The sequence below is a fragment of the Gouania willdenowi genome, chromosome 21 (assembly GCF_900634775.1).
Source record: "Gouania willdenowi chromosome 21, fGouWil2.1, whole genome shotgun sequence".
Taxonomy (NCBI): Eukaryota; Metazoa; Chordata; class Actinopteri; order Blenniiformes; family Gobiesocidae; genus Gouania; species Gouania willdenowi.
In genome coordinates this window covers 33,478,548-33,494,260 of record NC_041064.1, presented here as the reverse complement: position 1 = coordinate 33,494,260, position 15,713 = coordinate 33,478,548, and the positions used below count along the sequence as shown (strand labels likewise).

Below are 15,713 nucleotides of genomic sequence, written 5' to 3'. Positions count from 1 at the left end.
CATCACCATCTGGTACGCTGCAGCTACGGCCAAGGACAAGGCCAGACTGCAGCGTATCATCCACTCTGCAGAGAAGGTCATCGGCTGCAATCTGCCCTCCCTCCAGGACCTGTACGCCTCCAGGATTTTGAGGCGTGCAGGAAAGATTGTGGCCGACCCCTCCCACCCCGGTCATAAACTGTTTCAATCTCTCCCTTCTGGTAGGAGGTTTCGGTCCATCAGGACCAGAACCTCCAGACACAAAAACAGCTTCTTTCCCTCTGCCACCATCCACATGAACACACCCCAAGTCACCCACTGAACCCCCCCCCCCCCCCCCCCACCCGATCACCACCTCCACCAGCTTGATACCTGCTGCACTGTATATATATATATTTATATTTATATTTATCCTATTTATCCTTTATTCTCTATCTATCCTTTATTTATCCCTCATCCTTTATATTTATCATTATTATTATTATTGTTGCTGGGTTGTGCTTTGTTGTTCTGTTTTTATTTCTTTTATTTCTTTTTGTTGCTTGTTTTGTGCACCAACCACCAAGTCAAATTCCTTGTACTGTCCTCAAAACTGTACATGGCAAATAAACATTTCTGATTCTGATTCTGATTCTGAAAAGGGGCCTGTGGAGCTATAATAATGAGGAACTCAGACCCAAGCATTGCAGTTCCGCTTTATTTAGACCACAACTGTATGATTTATATGTAAAAAGGAAGGATTTAAAACCATGATATGTCCCCTTTAAAATAGAATAAAAATCACTATATTAATCTAAGAGAAAACAAACTCCTATTATAAATGCAAAACTATATAATGATTTCAAACACACGTCTATGTTACGAAGCAAGATCACCTCTTATTGCGCCAACTTCCAGGATTTAATCAGTGTGTGCTGGACTACGAAGCTTGCTAACGTCTTACGGAGCTAAATCTCCATGGTAACTTATGCTGAACAGCTAGCCTGTTCAGGAGTATGTTTTGTTCTGTTCATATATGTGAACATGCACAGGCTGAAAACACTTGGCTTATTTAGCATGTTGTGATCGACTGACGTAAGACAGCTTCTCTCTGACAGGGAATGTTTGGTTAGATGAAGCTCGTTAATGGCGATGAATCCAGGATATAATAATCTAGATTCGTAGCATAGGCCCAAGAAGTACAAACACATTTCATAGAGAGAAACAGTTCATTGTGGTTTCTTTATTAGGGCAAATGATGTATTCACACCAAAGATCAACCACTTAAACGTGTGTTATTAGCATTTCTTCACATTTGAGGCAAACCCTGCCCATCTAACCAGTATGAAACCAATAACCCTACAGGGGAGGCTGATACAACTGGTAAATGATAGCATGAAAGCGGCAACATTTCACATCAATCAGCACTTAGTCAAAATTTAAGTTGTTCATTATTGAAAAATCTAACAATGTCTTTTTAACCAGTGGGTGAATTTACAACTTTGTCTTTCTTTACAGCGACAATACAAAAATAAACAAACATTTACACAATCCAGATGACCTTTTTGTAATTGTTTCCTTTCTTTTTTTTTTTTTAGCAGGACAACTAATATTTGGCCTTTAAAGTAGAGTGCTTTAGTCCCACATGTGGAGTGCAAAGATAAAAGGCAGTGAAGCCAATGAGGGAACACTAAGCTATGGGATTGGATGCTTTTCTCTCCTCATTCCTTCAACGTATCCAGCATTGATTTACAAATATGATATGATCTCCTTAAAGCTTTATTCCCACACACACAGTCCTTCTGACGCCTCATTGGCTGATTCTAAGAGGCCAAACCCAGCAGGAATCCTCCAGCAAAGCCGCTCGTCACAACAATGTTCTTCTTCACAAACGCAGTGGCCTGAAACAGAAACAGGAATTATGGGAGTTTGAGATGCTGACATTCAGACAGGAAGCCTTTAGTTTTCTATTAAAGTAGTAACTTTAACCTTATCAACAAACGTGTTGAGCTCTGGTACAGCTTGGTTTGTTCCTTTCTTCAGCTGCTTCTTGGCTTTGTTTACTTCCTTCTCCACTCTCTTCCAGTCCACCTGAATGTAGCCGCTGTTGTTGGCTATCTGAAAAGAAAATCCACATCTTTAATCAGCAGAGAAACTTCCTCTGTGATCAGTTTTGTAAATTAGCGAGGAATGCCCCCAAACCATCATCAAACCACAAAGGGCCACTGATTTACTTTATGGAAGATTTAACACTTGTATGGAAGGCTACAAGCTAACATGTCATCATGTTGAAATACATTTTAGCATAACACTAACTTCACTATTCATCTGTCCTGACATTTGAAATTATATTTAACGTGTTCACAAGACAAAGCTGTTCCCATTAGACAATAATGTAACTATTGTGATTATTACACTTAAATATCCTGTTAGTACTGCTCTCAGTAGATTAATGATTAAATCATCTGATCTGGTTTAATTATAGGAAATCAGAGATAGATTTATCAACCATAACTTTATGGAACTCATTATCAGAGATAAAATCAACAAGATTCATCAGTAGTGGTTTATTTTAAACAGTAAAAACACTACTGCAGTTATTTTTAGAAAACATTTTATTTACAAATACGAAAAGTAATTAATTGCATACAATAACACTGATAGAGTGACCCACATGCACAAATATATTCCATCACATATTAGCCCGTGAAGAATAGCTGAGTCAGCAGCTATTGGAGCCTTTTTTTAATGTGTAAATGCTATTACTGAAGCACACTAAGGTTTATTGATTGATTCAAATTCATTTGTGTTTGTAAGGAACCTGTTTACACTTAGTTAGGAAAAATAAATAAATAAATAATAATAATTAAAGCCGCGAGCGGCGTCGTAGGGTCCGTAGGAGTGGCCAGGGTCGGTAACCCATGTGTATCAAATATGAACTTTGTATATGAGAGTTATAGCGGTTCTTCTATTATGGCGTGCAAAAAGGCGCCAGTCAAAAAATAACCAGTATGAAAAAGAAAACCAGTTAAAAAAATCACTCTTAGTGAATTTGATGCAAATCCATTGAAAAGTAGCCAAGATGCAGCATTTAGAATGTGATGAAGGATTTTTCAGTGACATTATAGGCCCCTCCCACTGATCACATCCTGTTTTTTCTCCATCAGCGATCTGCTCCCATCTTATAAGATTCATCCAACAATATTTTTAAGTCAACACGACATATCGTCTTTCCGCTAGAGCTGTGAGCGTTGGACGCCAATAAAAGTGGCGCCATGCGCGCATTATTTTGGCGATTTGTTTCATTGAACCAAAATGTCTATTTGTTCAGCAGGCCTGAGGTGCGTGCACATTTTGGTGTGACTTTGGGCATTCTAAGGGGCAAAACCGAAACCTACGGCCAGTATGGCCGTAGGACAATAAAAATAGTTACATTTTTCCATACATCTAATTTAATTTCTTTAGAAAGTGTAAGTCTATGAAATAAACTCATAGCTTCCTTATATCTGTCTTCTTCTTTATGTATCAGCTACCAAACTACTTGTAAACTTCTCTCTAAAAAGGAAAACATGTTATTTACGTTGGCAGAAGCTACCGTGCATCTTAATCTATAAAAGTATTCAACTACATTTTCTTTCGTGGACCCCAGTCATTTTAAAAATGACCCCATTTTTTAGGGTACGGGGTCAAAATTGCCCCATAATATTTTTTTTCATTTCATACCCCGTCTGTGATGCATGTGAAAACAGGATTACCTGCAGCAGGAGGAGACCGCCACCTACAGCCGTGGCAGCCAATTTCCCCACCTTCTGGAACAGGTAACCTGCACACCTAGAGCGGTCCGACACAGCGAGGGTTAACAACACTTTATATACACAGAGGAACATCAGAACAGCAGAAGTTAAAAAAACAAACACCATCCACTGGCTCCTCCTATGGCGATCTGCGTGGCCACAGAGTATTTCTCTGCCACTGGACCTGAGTTGTTCCCAAAGAGGCGGTTCCACCATGGCTGGCGTTTGGCGTACTCGGTGAGATCCACCACTTGGTCGTAGATCTCCTCCACCTGGTCTGAAACACAGAAGGCAATGGGTTAGCATTATTTACTCAATATTAATCAGAGGCAGAAATAAACTTTTCAGCCAGTGTCGCTACATGCTAAGCTAACCAAAATGTAGGAGTGGTCGCTGAAATGAAAGCAGAGTTCTCACCAGCACTGTTAAGCATAGGTAGGGGACCCAAACACTGTGATTTACTGATGTTGCCCCCTACTCTGGTTTTAACACAGCGTGGGTGGGGGATCTGTTTTTTCCTTTTTTTAAATCGGTACCGTCACAATAATTGTTGCAAACTTGGACACAAAAGGGATTTCCAGGCATGCACGGGTTGTTTAAGCTCTCTCTTTTTAATCTGCATAACCCAGAAACACAAAATACATCAGGCGTCTATTTGATACAGGCAATTTTCTAGGATGCTCCCGTCTTCACCTGAAGACCCAGAGGACCCCTGCAGCCACTTAGCTGCCCCTGATGTTGCCTGTGTGCATCCTCTGCTTGGTAACCCATAATTACCGTAATACAAACAGTGTGATTCATAATCTTAATGAAAACGATCAACTAAATAAAAAAAAAAACAGAAAAATACAAAATTAATGAGTTGGGAGGGGGGTCCATAACAGTCCCAATATTACTGAGGGTCCCACATAATACATAATTTAAATTAAATTAGTATTTGCTCTTGAAGCAAGAACATCTCAGAGAATAGAGAACAATGTAATGAACACCCATTTGTGCGTCTCTGTTAATACCAAGATGACCGCTCAGGCAATGTGTAAAGAGGGTGGAATCAACACCCGTGTGTGTGTGACTCGCATGATGGTCATTGGACGACAACTAAGTGGGCCAAGCGCGTGAGTTAAAGCTGGGGTACTCAATTTATTTTCTTTAATTAAAAAAAAATCTTGTTAGCATATACAGTATATCGTAAAAGTAATCATTTCTGAAAAAAATCGTACATCTGCGTGCTGTTTGTGTCTTATAATTAAGTATTTTAGTTAATAAAACCTGGGAAGACAAAATGTTGGCGGTCACCCCCTCCAGCTCCAATCACAGGATTTAGAGAAAGGAGGGGTGAGCAGAGCCCATAAAGGAACCTCTTCATTGGCTGCCACAATATATAATGAAGTGAGTGCACGATATGAACTTGTTTTCAGTCTTGGACTAACTTTGGACGCACAAGTGGCTGTTTTCCTTCTAGACAGGTCATCTAACGTTCCATTTTCCTATACTGTGTGTGCATCCTTTTGTGAGGCGACGTGTTTTACCGATAGTGCATGTTCAGCTCTCGTGCGCAAATTTGTGAACTTCTGTGACAGGAGGAGACTGGGAGGGATTATCAGAGTGGGGGAAAGGATTTACGGTTCGAATTCAGCCACGCCCCTCTGTCATGGTTCAAGAATCAAGTAGTGCAGCTTTAAGGTTTTTTTTCCCGAATCAGTCTTTTGAATAAAAAGGTATTTCTTGTCTATACAGTGTGTGAGTATTTATTAGTGGAGGACTCATACTAAGCATGAGTAACTCTAACTACATTCATCATCACATTCATAATTTTAACAAATACATTTTTTGACTTTAAAGTAAGCAGGAAACAAAGATTAAAAAACCCCAAAAAATGTAAGCTTTACTTCACAAAATTTGCCCTTAAAATGTAGAGAAAAGTGTTTCAGAGGTTTATACATTTCAAAATTTTCCAGATTGGGGACAAATGTCATTTGTTAAAGTTTCATTTCATAGATGATTTGGCCCATGTTTTTAGATTGGCCATGGTTACATGATGTTTCTAATTAGGAATTAGTTATTCAGAATTAAAGACTTTGGAATTCAAGTGTTCTGCTTCGTATTTACATGGGAATATTAATTCCAAATTGAGGTTTACATGGAAAACCGGTTTAGTCAGCTTTATTCAATTCCGCTTTAGGTCTGGGGGTGACGTGTCGCGTCTATCAGAAAAAAACACAACAAACCTTTTCTTTTTCAGCTAAAACATAGAAGACCACATGAGGACTGTTTTCACTTTTATTTTGATTATAGTTTTGAAGCAGCAACTAGACAATAACACATGGTTTCACTTTGCTCCGCAGAGCGGAAGAGAGATAGAACAACGTACATTGGTCACTCAAAGCCAGCGGTTATTGTAACAGCTGCTCTACCTCCACTATACAGGAAGACGAGTGAAAAATGAACTTTATAATGATCCGTGCATCATTCGTGAAGCTCGGGTGCTTCACACTCCAATGAGGGCGTTCTGTTTGCCAATGTCCGTGTGTGTAATAAGCCTGTACTTGTGTGAATGTCCTCATGTTTATGCATCAGCCCATTCACTCTTCATTATATCCACTAGTACAGTGCCCGTCGGAAGTATGCATTCATGTGGGAGCATAAGGGGTATATTTGCGGGTGCAATTTTCCTGCTTTAATTCTATGGGACATGTGCATGACTTCATCACTTTTATATTTTTTTGTATGGTGTATTTTTCTGTAACGTATGTTTTTTGGAGTCGTGTATTTGTGTATCTTTCTGTTGTCTTTTTGTGCATAAATGTTTGCTGTTTTTTAATTTTTTTTTGTAATGTATTTTTTTGGAGTCGTGTATTTTTGTATAATTGTTGTTTTTGTTGCTATTGTAGTGTGATTCAGGAGTAATTTTGTGTATAAATATTTAGTTTTGTGTATTTTGAGCCATTTTCATATTTTTGTTGTATTTTTCTGTAAATGTATGTTTTTTGAAGTCGAGTACAGTGCCCATCGGAAGTATGTATTCAGATAGTGAGAGCTTAAGAAGAGTAGCATTATAAATGGTAAATGGACTTGATTTGGTAAATGGACTTGATTTTATATAGCGCTTTATCACCACACTGAAGCAGTCTCAAAGCGCTTTACATATCAGCTCATTCACTCAATCACTCTCACATTCACACACCAGTGGGACAGGACTGCCATGCAAGGCGCTAGTCGACCACTGGGAGCAACTTAGGGTTCAGTGTCTTGCCCAAGGACACTTCGACACATAGTCAGGTACTGGGATCGAACCCCCAACCTCTCGATCAGAAGACGACCCACTACCACCTGAACCACGGTCGCCCATTATAAAGGGGTATATTTACAGGTGCAAAGTAAAATAGCGTGTGCAATTTCCTTGGTTTAATTTTATGAGACATGCGCATGATAAATGTGTTGTTTTTTGTAAACTCATTTTTGTATTTTTTCCGTTTGGTGTTTTTTTCTGTAATGTACAGTGCCCGTCGGAAGTATGCATTCATGTGGGATTATAAGTATTTAGTTTAGTGTATTCTGAGTCATTTTCATGTTTTTGTTGTCGTTTGGGTGTATTTTTCTGTGTTGTCTTTTGTGTAATTTTGTATAAATATTTAGTTTTGTGTGAGTTTTTTGTTGTCGTTTAGTGTGTGTGCGCCTGCCTAACTTTCACTAAACTTATCTATTTTCAGTAGTTAGGTGTAGTGACAGGTGTGTCTTGAGTGAAGCTGCAGTAATCATCAGCCGGGCTTCACTATGTAGCACCGTTTAGAATGGACGGGTGTCATGACACTGACTGTAACCGGACTAAATGGTGGTCCGTTGCACGCGCACACACGGTGATCGATAGTGAAGCGCACCTGATCGGTGTGTGCGAGAAACTCTCTACCTTGGACTCTCATCTCCTCCGTTGGTTCTCTCTCACACACGCGCGCTGCTGAGAAATGAGCAGCTTTCAACACAGCAGCCATTGCCGTCATAACTTCCGGGTGAGGTCTGTCCGGTCTAAATAGCGAATGGTCAAACTAACATGAAAATAAACGTTTCGAAATGTCATCACCAAATAAAGAACAGTAAAAAAGTATTTTTCCTCAAAAGAGAAAAGAAAAGTCCACAGGAACTAATGCACCCACCGGAAGTGAGCTGTGCAGTGAAATAGATATAGATGGTGCGCTAGCGCCCCCTCACACCTTGAGGTCAAAAGCTGAATAGGTTTCATTTCGGGGCCGTCCAGAAGTGAAATAATATAAAGTAAACATTTTGAAATGACCAAATTACTCCAAAATAACAGTTCCACACACTCGGGGTATTTGAAACCCGTTGACCGAGTTTCGCACGCACGCACCCCCCCCCCCCCCCCCCTTGCTTTTATAGGTAGATGTCTTTTAGGGCTCTTATTAAATAAATAGTCTCATAGCTGATGTCCGGGTGGCCTTCCTGCGCAGTAAGTAGCGCATAGGCAGAACGACCGAAATTAACTTAAAGCGAAATTAAGCATTTACAAGAAAAAGGAATGATTTAAATCAGAATTAAAAACGAAATAAACAGCCACCTAATTCGGATTTAAGTTTAATTCGGAATTAAATTTGCATTATGAATTAAGTGTTTACAAGGTCAATTCAAAGAGGAATTAACTTTTATTCTGAATTAAAGACAAATTAAAGCTCTGATGTAAACATGGCCATTTAGTTGTTACACTTTGACCGGAATAGATCTATTTTATATGTCTGTCAACAACATTTCACATACCGTTGGTTAGAAATTTAAAAAAAAGACTACACAACAACAATGAATAAAAACAGTATCAACTTCATTTCGTTACTTTATGGATTATACTGTATATTATTTATTATGTAAAGAGGCTTTGAAAAGACATTTATTCAATTTGTCTTCAGTGTTACCATTTGGGCTGACTAACGTTTGTTTTTAAAGTCTGTTATTTACTGAAGGTGTTTAACAATCTAGATTAAATATAGGTTGCTTACACTGCCTCAGATCTTCACAATACAGTGTACAGGTACAGACTACAGGTACAAACCTAAGGGTCAGGAGCAGGAAGTAGATTAGTGCTAAATTACTACGCCACCCTTGTCTCGATAAAGAGACTGACTTAAGTCAGAAGGTGAGTCTGTACTTTTACTTTCACCAGAGTGTTTTTTTTTTCTAGTAGATGATGTGTATCGTTTTTGCCTGTGTTTTGTAATTCATTTATTTATTTGTCTGTGAACAGTCTAATTCATAAACTAATGGATGGATTTTGATGACATTTTCAGGTAATATCTGAAATAGGGCTGGGCGATATATCGAATATACTCGATATATCGCAGCTTGTAGTCTGTGCGGTGTTGAAAATGACCATACCGTTAAATACCGTTTTTTTTTTTTTTTTTGAAATGTCATCTTAATGACAACATGCACAAAAGGGCACTATTTGTTTTAAAATATTGTAGTGGCATTATGTACAAAAAGTGCACTTTAATTTTGTGTTTTGAAATGCCATGTGAGTTGCATCCTGCACTAATGTCTTGTTTTGAAATGTCTCTGTGACAATTTTGCACAGAACGTGCACTTTCTGTTGACAATTTTATGTTTGAGCCACTCACTGTTTAATAAATACAGTTATGTGAACTTTGACTTAGTTGTGATATCCCCTTTTTTGCATGAAAGTTTAAAATTGGCATATATTAATGCAGTATGATCAAGAATGTTTTAATGTAGACATATAGAATCATCATACTGGTGTGATTTTGTGCATCAAAGTGTTAATTCAAGGGTGGGAGGTGGGGATTGGTGGCCTAGTGGTTAAGGACGCTGGGCTTGTAATCGGAGGGTTGCCGGTTCAAGCCTCACCGGGGCCGTCACTGTGGGATGTTGAGCAAGTCCCTTAACCCCGAACTGCTCCCCAGGCGCCGCAAAATGGCTGCCGACTGCTCCTCTGGGATGGGTTAAGTGCAGAAGACAATGTACTAACATTACATGGCCAATTAAAGGCGAAAGCCCGATTTAATCTTAATCTTAATGCAAAATATCGAGATATATATCGTGTATCGTGACATGGCCTCAAAATATCGCGGTATTTATAAAAGGCCATATCGCCCAGCCCTAATCTGAAATGGGATTAGAAATAAGTGATTAGATATTTGGGAATGATCCGGATCAATATCTTGAATGTGGATCAGTTTTAAAAATCTAAAAGAAATGATCAAAAAATCCCATCTCGGTTTGAGACATGTTCCTCTATCATCCAGCCAAGTGTCTTTCAAATCTGGAAGAAAATGAGTTACAGAAAAACAGATTTTCCTAAATTTTTTTGTAAGATTTAAGTGAAAATGCTAGACTGCTATGGAGGAGGTCTGCTTTCTACTTCATTCTTATTATCAAAAAACCTCTCAAATGCACAATGTGGCTTTGTCAGGATCCTCTCTGGAACTGCACACCTGGGGGGGTCAAAGGTCATATGTTGAGAGGGATATAAACGTCAACGAGTTCCTTCACTCTGTTGATATTTCCAAACTAACAGCATTTGTAATTTTTGTCCAGGGATCTTTAGTGTTTAAATTATTCATATTACACATATTCAGACTTGGGGGGGGGGGGACCAGAGAGTTCCGCTGATACCACTTTTGGGCAGATCCGAGCAATTTTAAAAACCAATGTGAGAAGCTCAGCAAATCCTCACTTAACCATTTTGATTTAAGGTTTCTCCACAAAATTGGGTTTCTGGAAGATCGAAGGACAAAGGTAGTTTCAATTCAAAAGTAAGAACGAGTGAAATCCTGAGTCTGGTAAAGTCCTTCCTTTTTCAAGTGTGGGAAGCCATGACGTTATAAAGACACTTATCACATACATTAGTATTGCAATATACGACTACACAAAAATAATTATATTTTAATTTGCTACTATATATGCGCTCATTTCATAATACAGAGGCAAACAATTATTAAAAAGAAAAAAAACAATTCTTTAAAAAAATTGTATGCAATATTTCGCTGTTCCCACGGTTGCGCAGGCAGTAATTATAAGACTGTGACAAAGGCTGTAGGACAACATTAAAACAGAGACGCAGCGAGAGGGAAAATGGAGCGCTTTCTTGTACGGTCGCCCGTGATATTGTACATGATATGAGTGATAACGTGTGTTATAAAGGCTATTTTGCACAATAGGTTTGCCTTAAGATTTTCACTTGTCCTTTGGTGTGCCCAAAAATTTGTGAACCACTGCTCTAACGTGCACAGAATCGGCATGAAACGCAGTCACCATGGGGCAAGGAATGTTTTTTTTAATAGGGAAATGTTTTCGGGGACCGCTTATTAGGTGCACCGCCCTCCCCCTCCTGTCCTGGCTGCATGTAAATCCACCTAAAAACAATGCAAATCATCAATGATTCCTAAATACAGAGCCACCAGTGCCCATTTAACTTTGCTGAGCGGTTGTCAGGAAAATGATTACCACTCTTAAAATGGCGGCGCGCACTGCTAAGTCAAGTAATGACATCACACGAAAAGGTGTATTCCAGTGTTTTGTCCGTGCCTCGTTGATACACATTCACAGTCAGCAAGCTACCTCAAGTACAACCGTTTCAGTGGGAACGTCCAGTTTACAAAATAAAGGTCTGTTGGAGCAACGTTATTAGAATGTTACATTCTAACATCTCATCAGAGCTACAGAAGATAGAATAATTCAAATTAGGTTAATTTAAACTAAGTTGATCAAAACTGAATCAATAAACCTGCTCAGATTCAGCAAACCATTGATCCCCAAGGGCAAATTGAGTGACTGTGACATTAATGCTATCATACATTTTTCTATGACATAAATAATTAAAAAGTAGCAGTCAGAATAATCCATGTCACTACACCTTAAACCTACCTTTATTTTTGACATACATTTTTAATTATTTTTTTATTGTATTTATTTTGTTTCCTCACAGAAACTGTTATTTTCTGAATAAAATAATTAAGATTTCTAAAAAAAATTCAAGTGGAAAACACAAAATTTGGGATTTTTTTTAATTTTTTTTATTGGATTTGTCTTTAATGTTACCATTAGGGGCTTTTAAAGTTTGTTTTTGACTGAAGATGTTTAACATTCTAGATTAAATAAAGGCTGTTATCCCGCTTCAGATCTTACAGACTACTGGTACAAACCCAAGGGTCAGGAGCAGGAAGTAGATTAGTGCTAACTACGTCTTGTCTCGATTTAGAAATTGACTTTAGTCAGAAGGTCAGTCTTTACTTTCACTTTCACCCGAGTACTTTTTTTTTTTTAAGTAGACGAAGTGTATCTTTTGGCACTAGATTTATTTATTTTTACTTTGTTTTATACAGTTTTTTCCTGCATTAATTAATTAATTAATTTATTCATTCATTTATTTATTTGTCTGTGAACAGTCCAACTCAAACACTTATGTACGGATTTTTACAATTTTAAGGAAATATCAGAAATAGGATAAGGAACAAGTATTTGGATTTTGAAAATGATCCGAATCAATGTATGGACTCTGGATCAGTTTTAATAATTGAATAAACTTTCATAATTGGCAACAATTCAAAAATGTATATTTCGGTTTGTAATTGACCGATGTTAATGAAGTTTGACTCAGACATGTAGGGTTGGTTCCTCTATCACCTCATCAAGTTTCATCCAAATCTGGAAGAAAATAAATTATGGATGAAATTATTTTTCCTAAATAGGTGAAAATACAATATGTTGGACTACTGTGAAAGTCTGCTTTCCAGTTCATTATTTATATTATCAAGAAACCTCTGTAATAAACAATGTGGCTTTTTCGAGACCTGTTTCCATAGCAACACAATATTTTTTGCTCAGTATTATAAACACTGATAATGCTGTCAATGTGTTAAGATGATTTCAGCACAGTCATTAATTCACTTACAGATTTAGCTTGTATCTGTTAAATGGTTTAAACAGAGAACACTAAAGTACGGACTTTTATTGGAAGTCTGTGAAAATTGATGGTCAGACTCTCCATTAGCATCCTAGCATGCTAACACAGAGAGGAAAACAAAGTGGAAAACTCTGTGGAGGACACAGGCGACACAAGGAGGGGACAAACACAGCTGTGAAGACTCACTACTGTGTGATAAAGAATCACAAACATGTCCACTGTGGGACCGAGTGTGAAAAAACACACATCAACACATTATCAAACAAATACGAAGTTAGTTCAGTGCGTTAGAGGCCTGCTTACCCTTATTGCTGTTCGCCATTTTGAAATCCTTCACCACGTCAGACGTCACGACATTTCGGACGCAACGGAAGTTATGGCAGTTAAGAAAGTAAAATACATTTTTAAAAAAACTAAATTGTCTCTGATATTGTGCTATTATTTTTAATTAATCTGTTCTCTAAATTAACATATAGGTAGACCACAAACCGTTTTTAAATACATAAATAAATAATAATTTATATTTGTTTTGTTTTTATAAACAATTAATTTAATGTGGGTCAACTTTAAAAAAAATAATTATACATCTATTTAGCATTTTTGGCATTTAAGTCCCATATATTGCCTGAATTTTTATACTAAACATTTTAATTTCAAAAGGGCTATTTTCATTCTTAAATGTTTATCATTTGATAAAAAATTAAATGAAATAAAAAACACAATCAAAACCATTATAAAATGGAATCAGACAATATAGGTATAGATAATAAATAATATTTTAGACTCTATATAGCCCCTTCATAGTTTTAAAAGATGTAATTGGTGTTTTATCTGTTTGTAGAATGGAGTGTTTATTTTATTCAGACACTGCAGACACTTCTACCTTCAGGGAGGAGCTACAGAAGTGTGACATGCAGGACCACCAGACTGAGGAACTCCTTCTTCCCCTCTGCCATCAGCCATTAAAACTGTATATAATTTATACTTTTTTCTTTTTCTGTTTATGTGTTTGTTTCAAATTAGTCTTTTTTGTGGCATTCAGTGTGGTGAGCAAAGTAGGAATTTCATTGACATGTTTTTTTACTGTGCAGATGACAATAAACATTTTGAATCTTGAATTTTATATATATTTTATATATATATATATATATTTTTTTTTTTTTTTCTTGTAAAAAAAAATCATATTTCACATGTAACAGTGTAATTATAAAAGTCAAATATTTTACAGAATTAAAGAATCCAAAAGAGTGAAAGAATGAAAATGAGAAAATTGAGATTAGTGCAAACAAATTTAGCCTTTAAACGCTTGATTTTGTTTTTGTGAAAATATTTTTAAAAATGTGAAAACACATTTTTTGGTGCGTAACAACTACATTTGAAAACAAAAAACAAAACCCACAAATCTGTACTATAACAATGGGTAATCCAATGGGGAATAACCCTGTTCTCGGAGTAGTCACTGGCCACCATCTTGGTATACCCAACGTCTGCCAGCAGGGTAAAGTAAACAACAGCTGCCTATGGGTCTCTGATGGAACTTGGCTCTCTTCCCACTTCTCTAATGTTCTGAACTGGACATGTTTACTCAAATTCAATTTTGAGTAATCATGTTCATTTTTTTTTTTAATTTGGTGAAATATTGAGTAAAATTGCAGGATTTGGGAAAAATTGTGAGTTCTTTCAACAATTTGTGACTGAAAATGACTACCATTGTGTGAGTCCCAGAAAATATTTTGATTGAATTTGCATATTTGGTGGGGCTGAGATGTCTACTGAATTACAAATGAATTAGTTTGTACTTTACACAATGATTCAACGTTTCTGTAATTTTTACTTTTTCCTGTTGGCCAAATTGAATGCTCTGAAGCAGGGGTATGAAATCCATCAAGGGTCAAATACGGAACAGTTTGATTTTTATTTTATTTGTTTTATTTTATTTTTCCTGCTTGCACTCAGAAGAGAACGATGCTTTTTCCCTTGCTCCCTCTTTTTTTCCTGCTTGCGCTCTCTGTCTTGTTTTTGTCTTGTTTTAATCTAACAGGATCCTGTTTCTGCATCACGATCCGAAATCAAAATGATGAAAGCACTTACATAAGTTATAAGGATTAAATATCAATATAATGTATATAATGCCTAAACATGAGCTGCAAAAAAATTAAACAAAGTTGCGCTTCAGCTGTTACTGCACAATGCACTGTCCTCAGAGCAGATCAGAGCAATTAAGACAGGCTTGAAGCACAAGCATGCACTATTGAATCAATCCTTTTTCTGCACAAGAACATGGATTATCCTCATATTTGATATGTGGATTATGTGAATAGATCCACTGCTGTCTCTGGCAGCGTGGGCACACAGCGCACCTGTGTTTGACGTGCGTTTGTTTCCCTGTGCACTGATCTGATGTTGACATTAACAGTTTATTAATAAAAGCAGGCTTACCACTAAAACTAACGTAAATATGTCATTTGTATGAGGAAAAATTTGGTTTTAATTGTCGGTTTTAGGTCGGGCTCTGATATAAATACCTAATGTCTGTCGGACCTGTAGGTTTAACCTTTGCTTGTCGGGTTCTGGTCAAAGCTTGAATAAGGTTCATATCATAAATGGTCTGTGTTTAAAAGCAAACCGGCACCACGAAACGCCAAAACAAAAAAATCTTTTTCCTTGTCCTCTTCTGCACCTGCTCATTCATTCTCAGTTTTTTTTCTTTTATGTTTTGGTCGACTAAGCGCTATGTGTGCCATATTCTTGGTCGACCAACCATTTCCTTTGTTGACTACAGTCCTAGTAAACAAACTATATCAACATATATTGATGTGTTTGTAGCGAAAACAAATTATTATACTATAATGTGCACGTGGAACGAAGTCCAATCAGAACTTTTTTCTGGAAGGTATCCAATCAAAATGACTTTTATTTGCGTGGAAGGCGGGGCAAACCGGTAAGTGATCCAATAGGAAAGTCAGCTGATTATTTGCAGACGTAAGAAGTCTGTGGTCTTAACATTGATCGCTTCAAAGCATTAATACTATTAA

The 15,713-nt window shown here is 37.3% G+C and overlaps 1 protein-coding gene across 1 annotated transcript; it reads right to left on the bottom strand.

Moving 5' to 3' along the window:
* Nucleotides 1–1,204: 1,204 nt before the first annotated feature.
* fundc1 (FUN14 domain containing 1) lies at nucleotides 1,205–13,114 on the bottom strand. Its single transcript, XM_028436969.1, has 5 exons — nucleotides 12,982–13,114; nucleotides 3,876–4,029; nucleotides 3,714–3,789; nucleotides 1,948–2,076; nucleotides 1,205–1,859 (listed from the first exon to the last, which is right to left on the bottom strand). Exons 1-5 carry the CDS (start codon nucleotides 12,998–13,000, stop codon nucleotides 1,782–1,784), a joined length of 456 nt encoding a protein of 151 aa, XP_028292770.1. The 5' UTR covers nucleotides 13,001–13,114; the 3' UTR covers nucleotides 1,205–1,781.
* Nucleotides 13,115–15,713: the final 2,599 nt, after the last annotated feature.

Excerpts from the sequence above, each read along its gene's own strand:
- fundc1 (XM_028436969.1), bottom strand. Across the intron at positions 3,790-3,875 it reads ATAGGAGGAGCCAGTGGATG|GTGTGCAGGTTACCTGTTCC; the intron begins GTGTTTGTTTTT and ends GGACCGCTCTAG. Across the intron at positions 1,860-1,947 it reads TCAACACGTTTGTTGATAAG|GCCACTGCGTTTGTGAAGAA; the intron begins GTTAAAGTTACT and ends TTTCTGTTTCAG.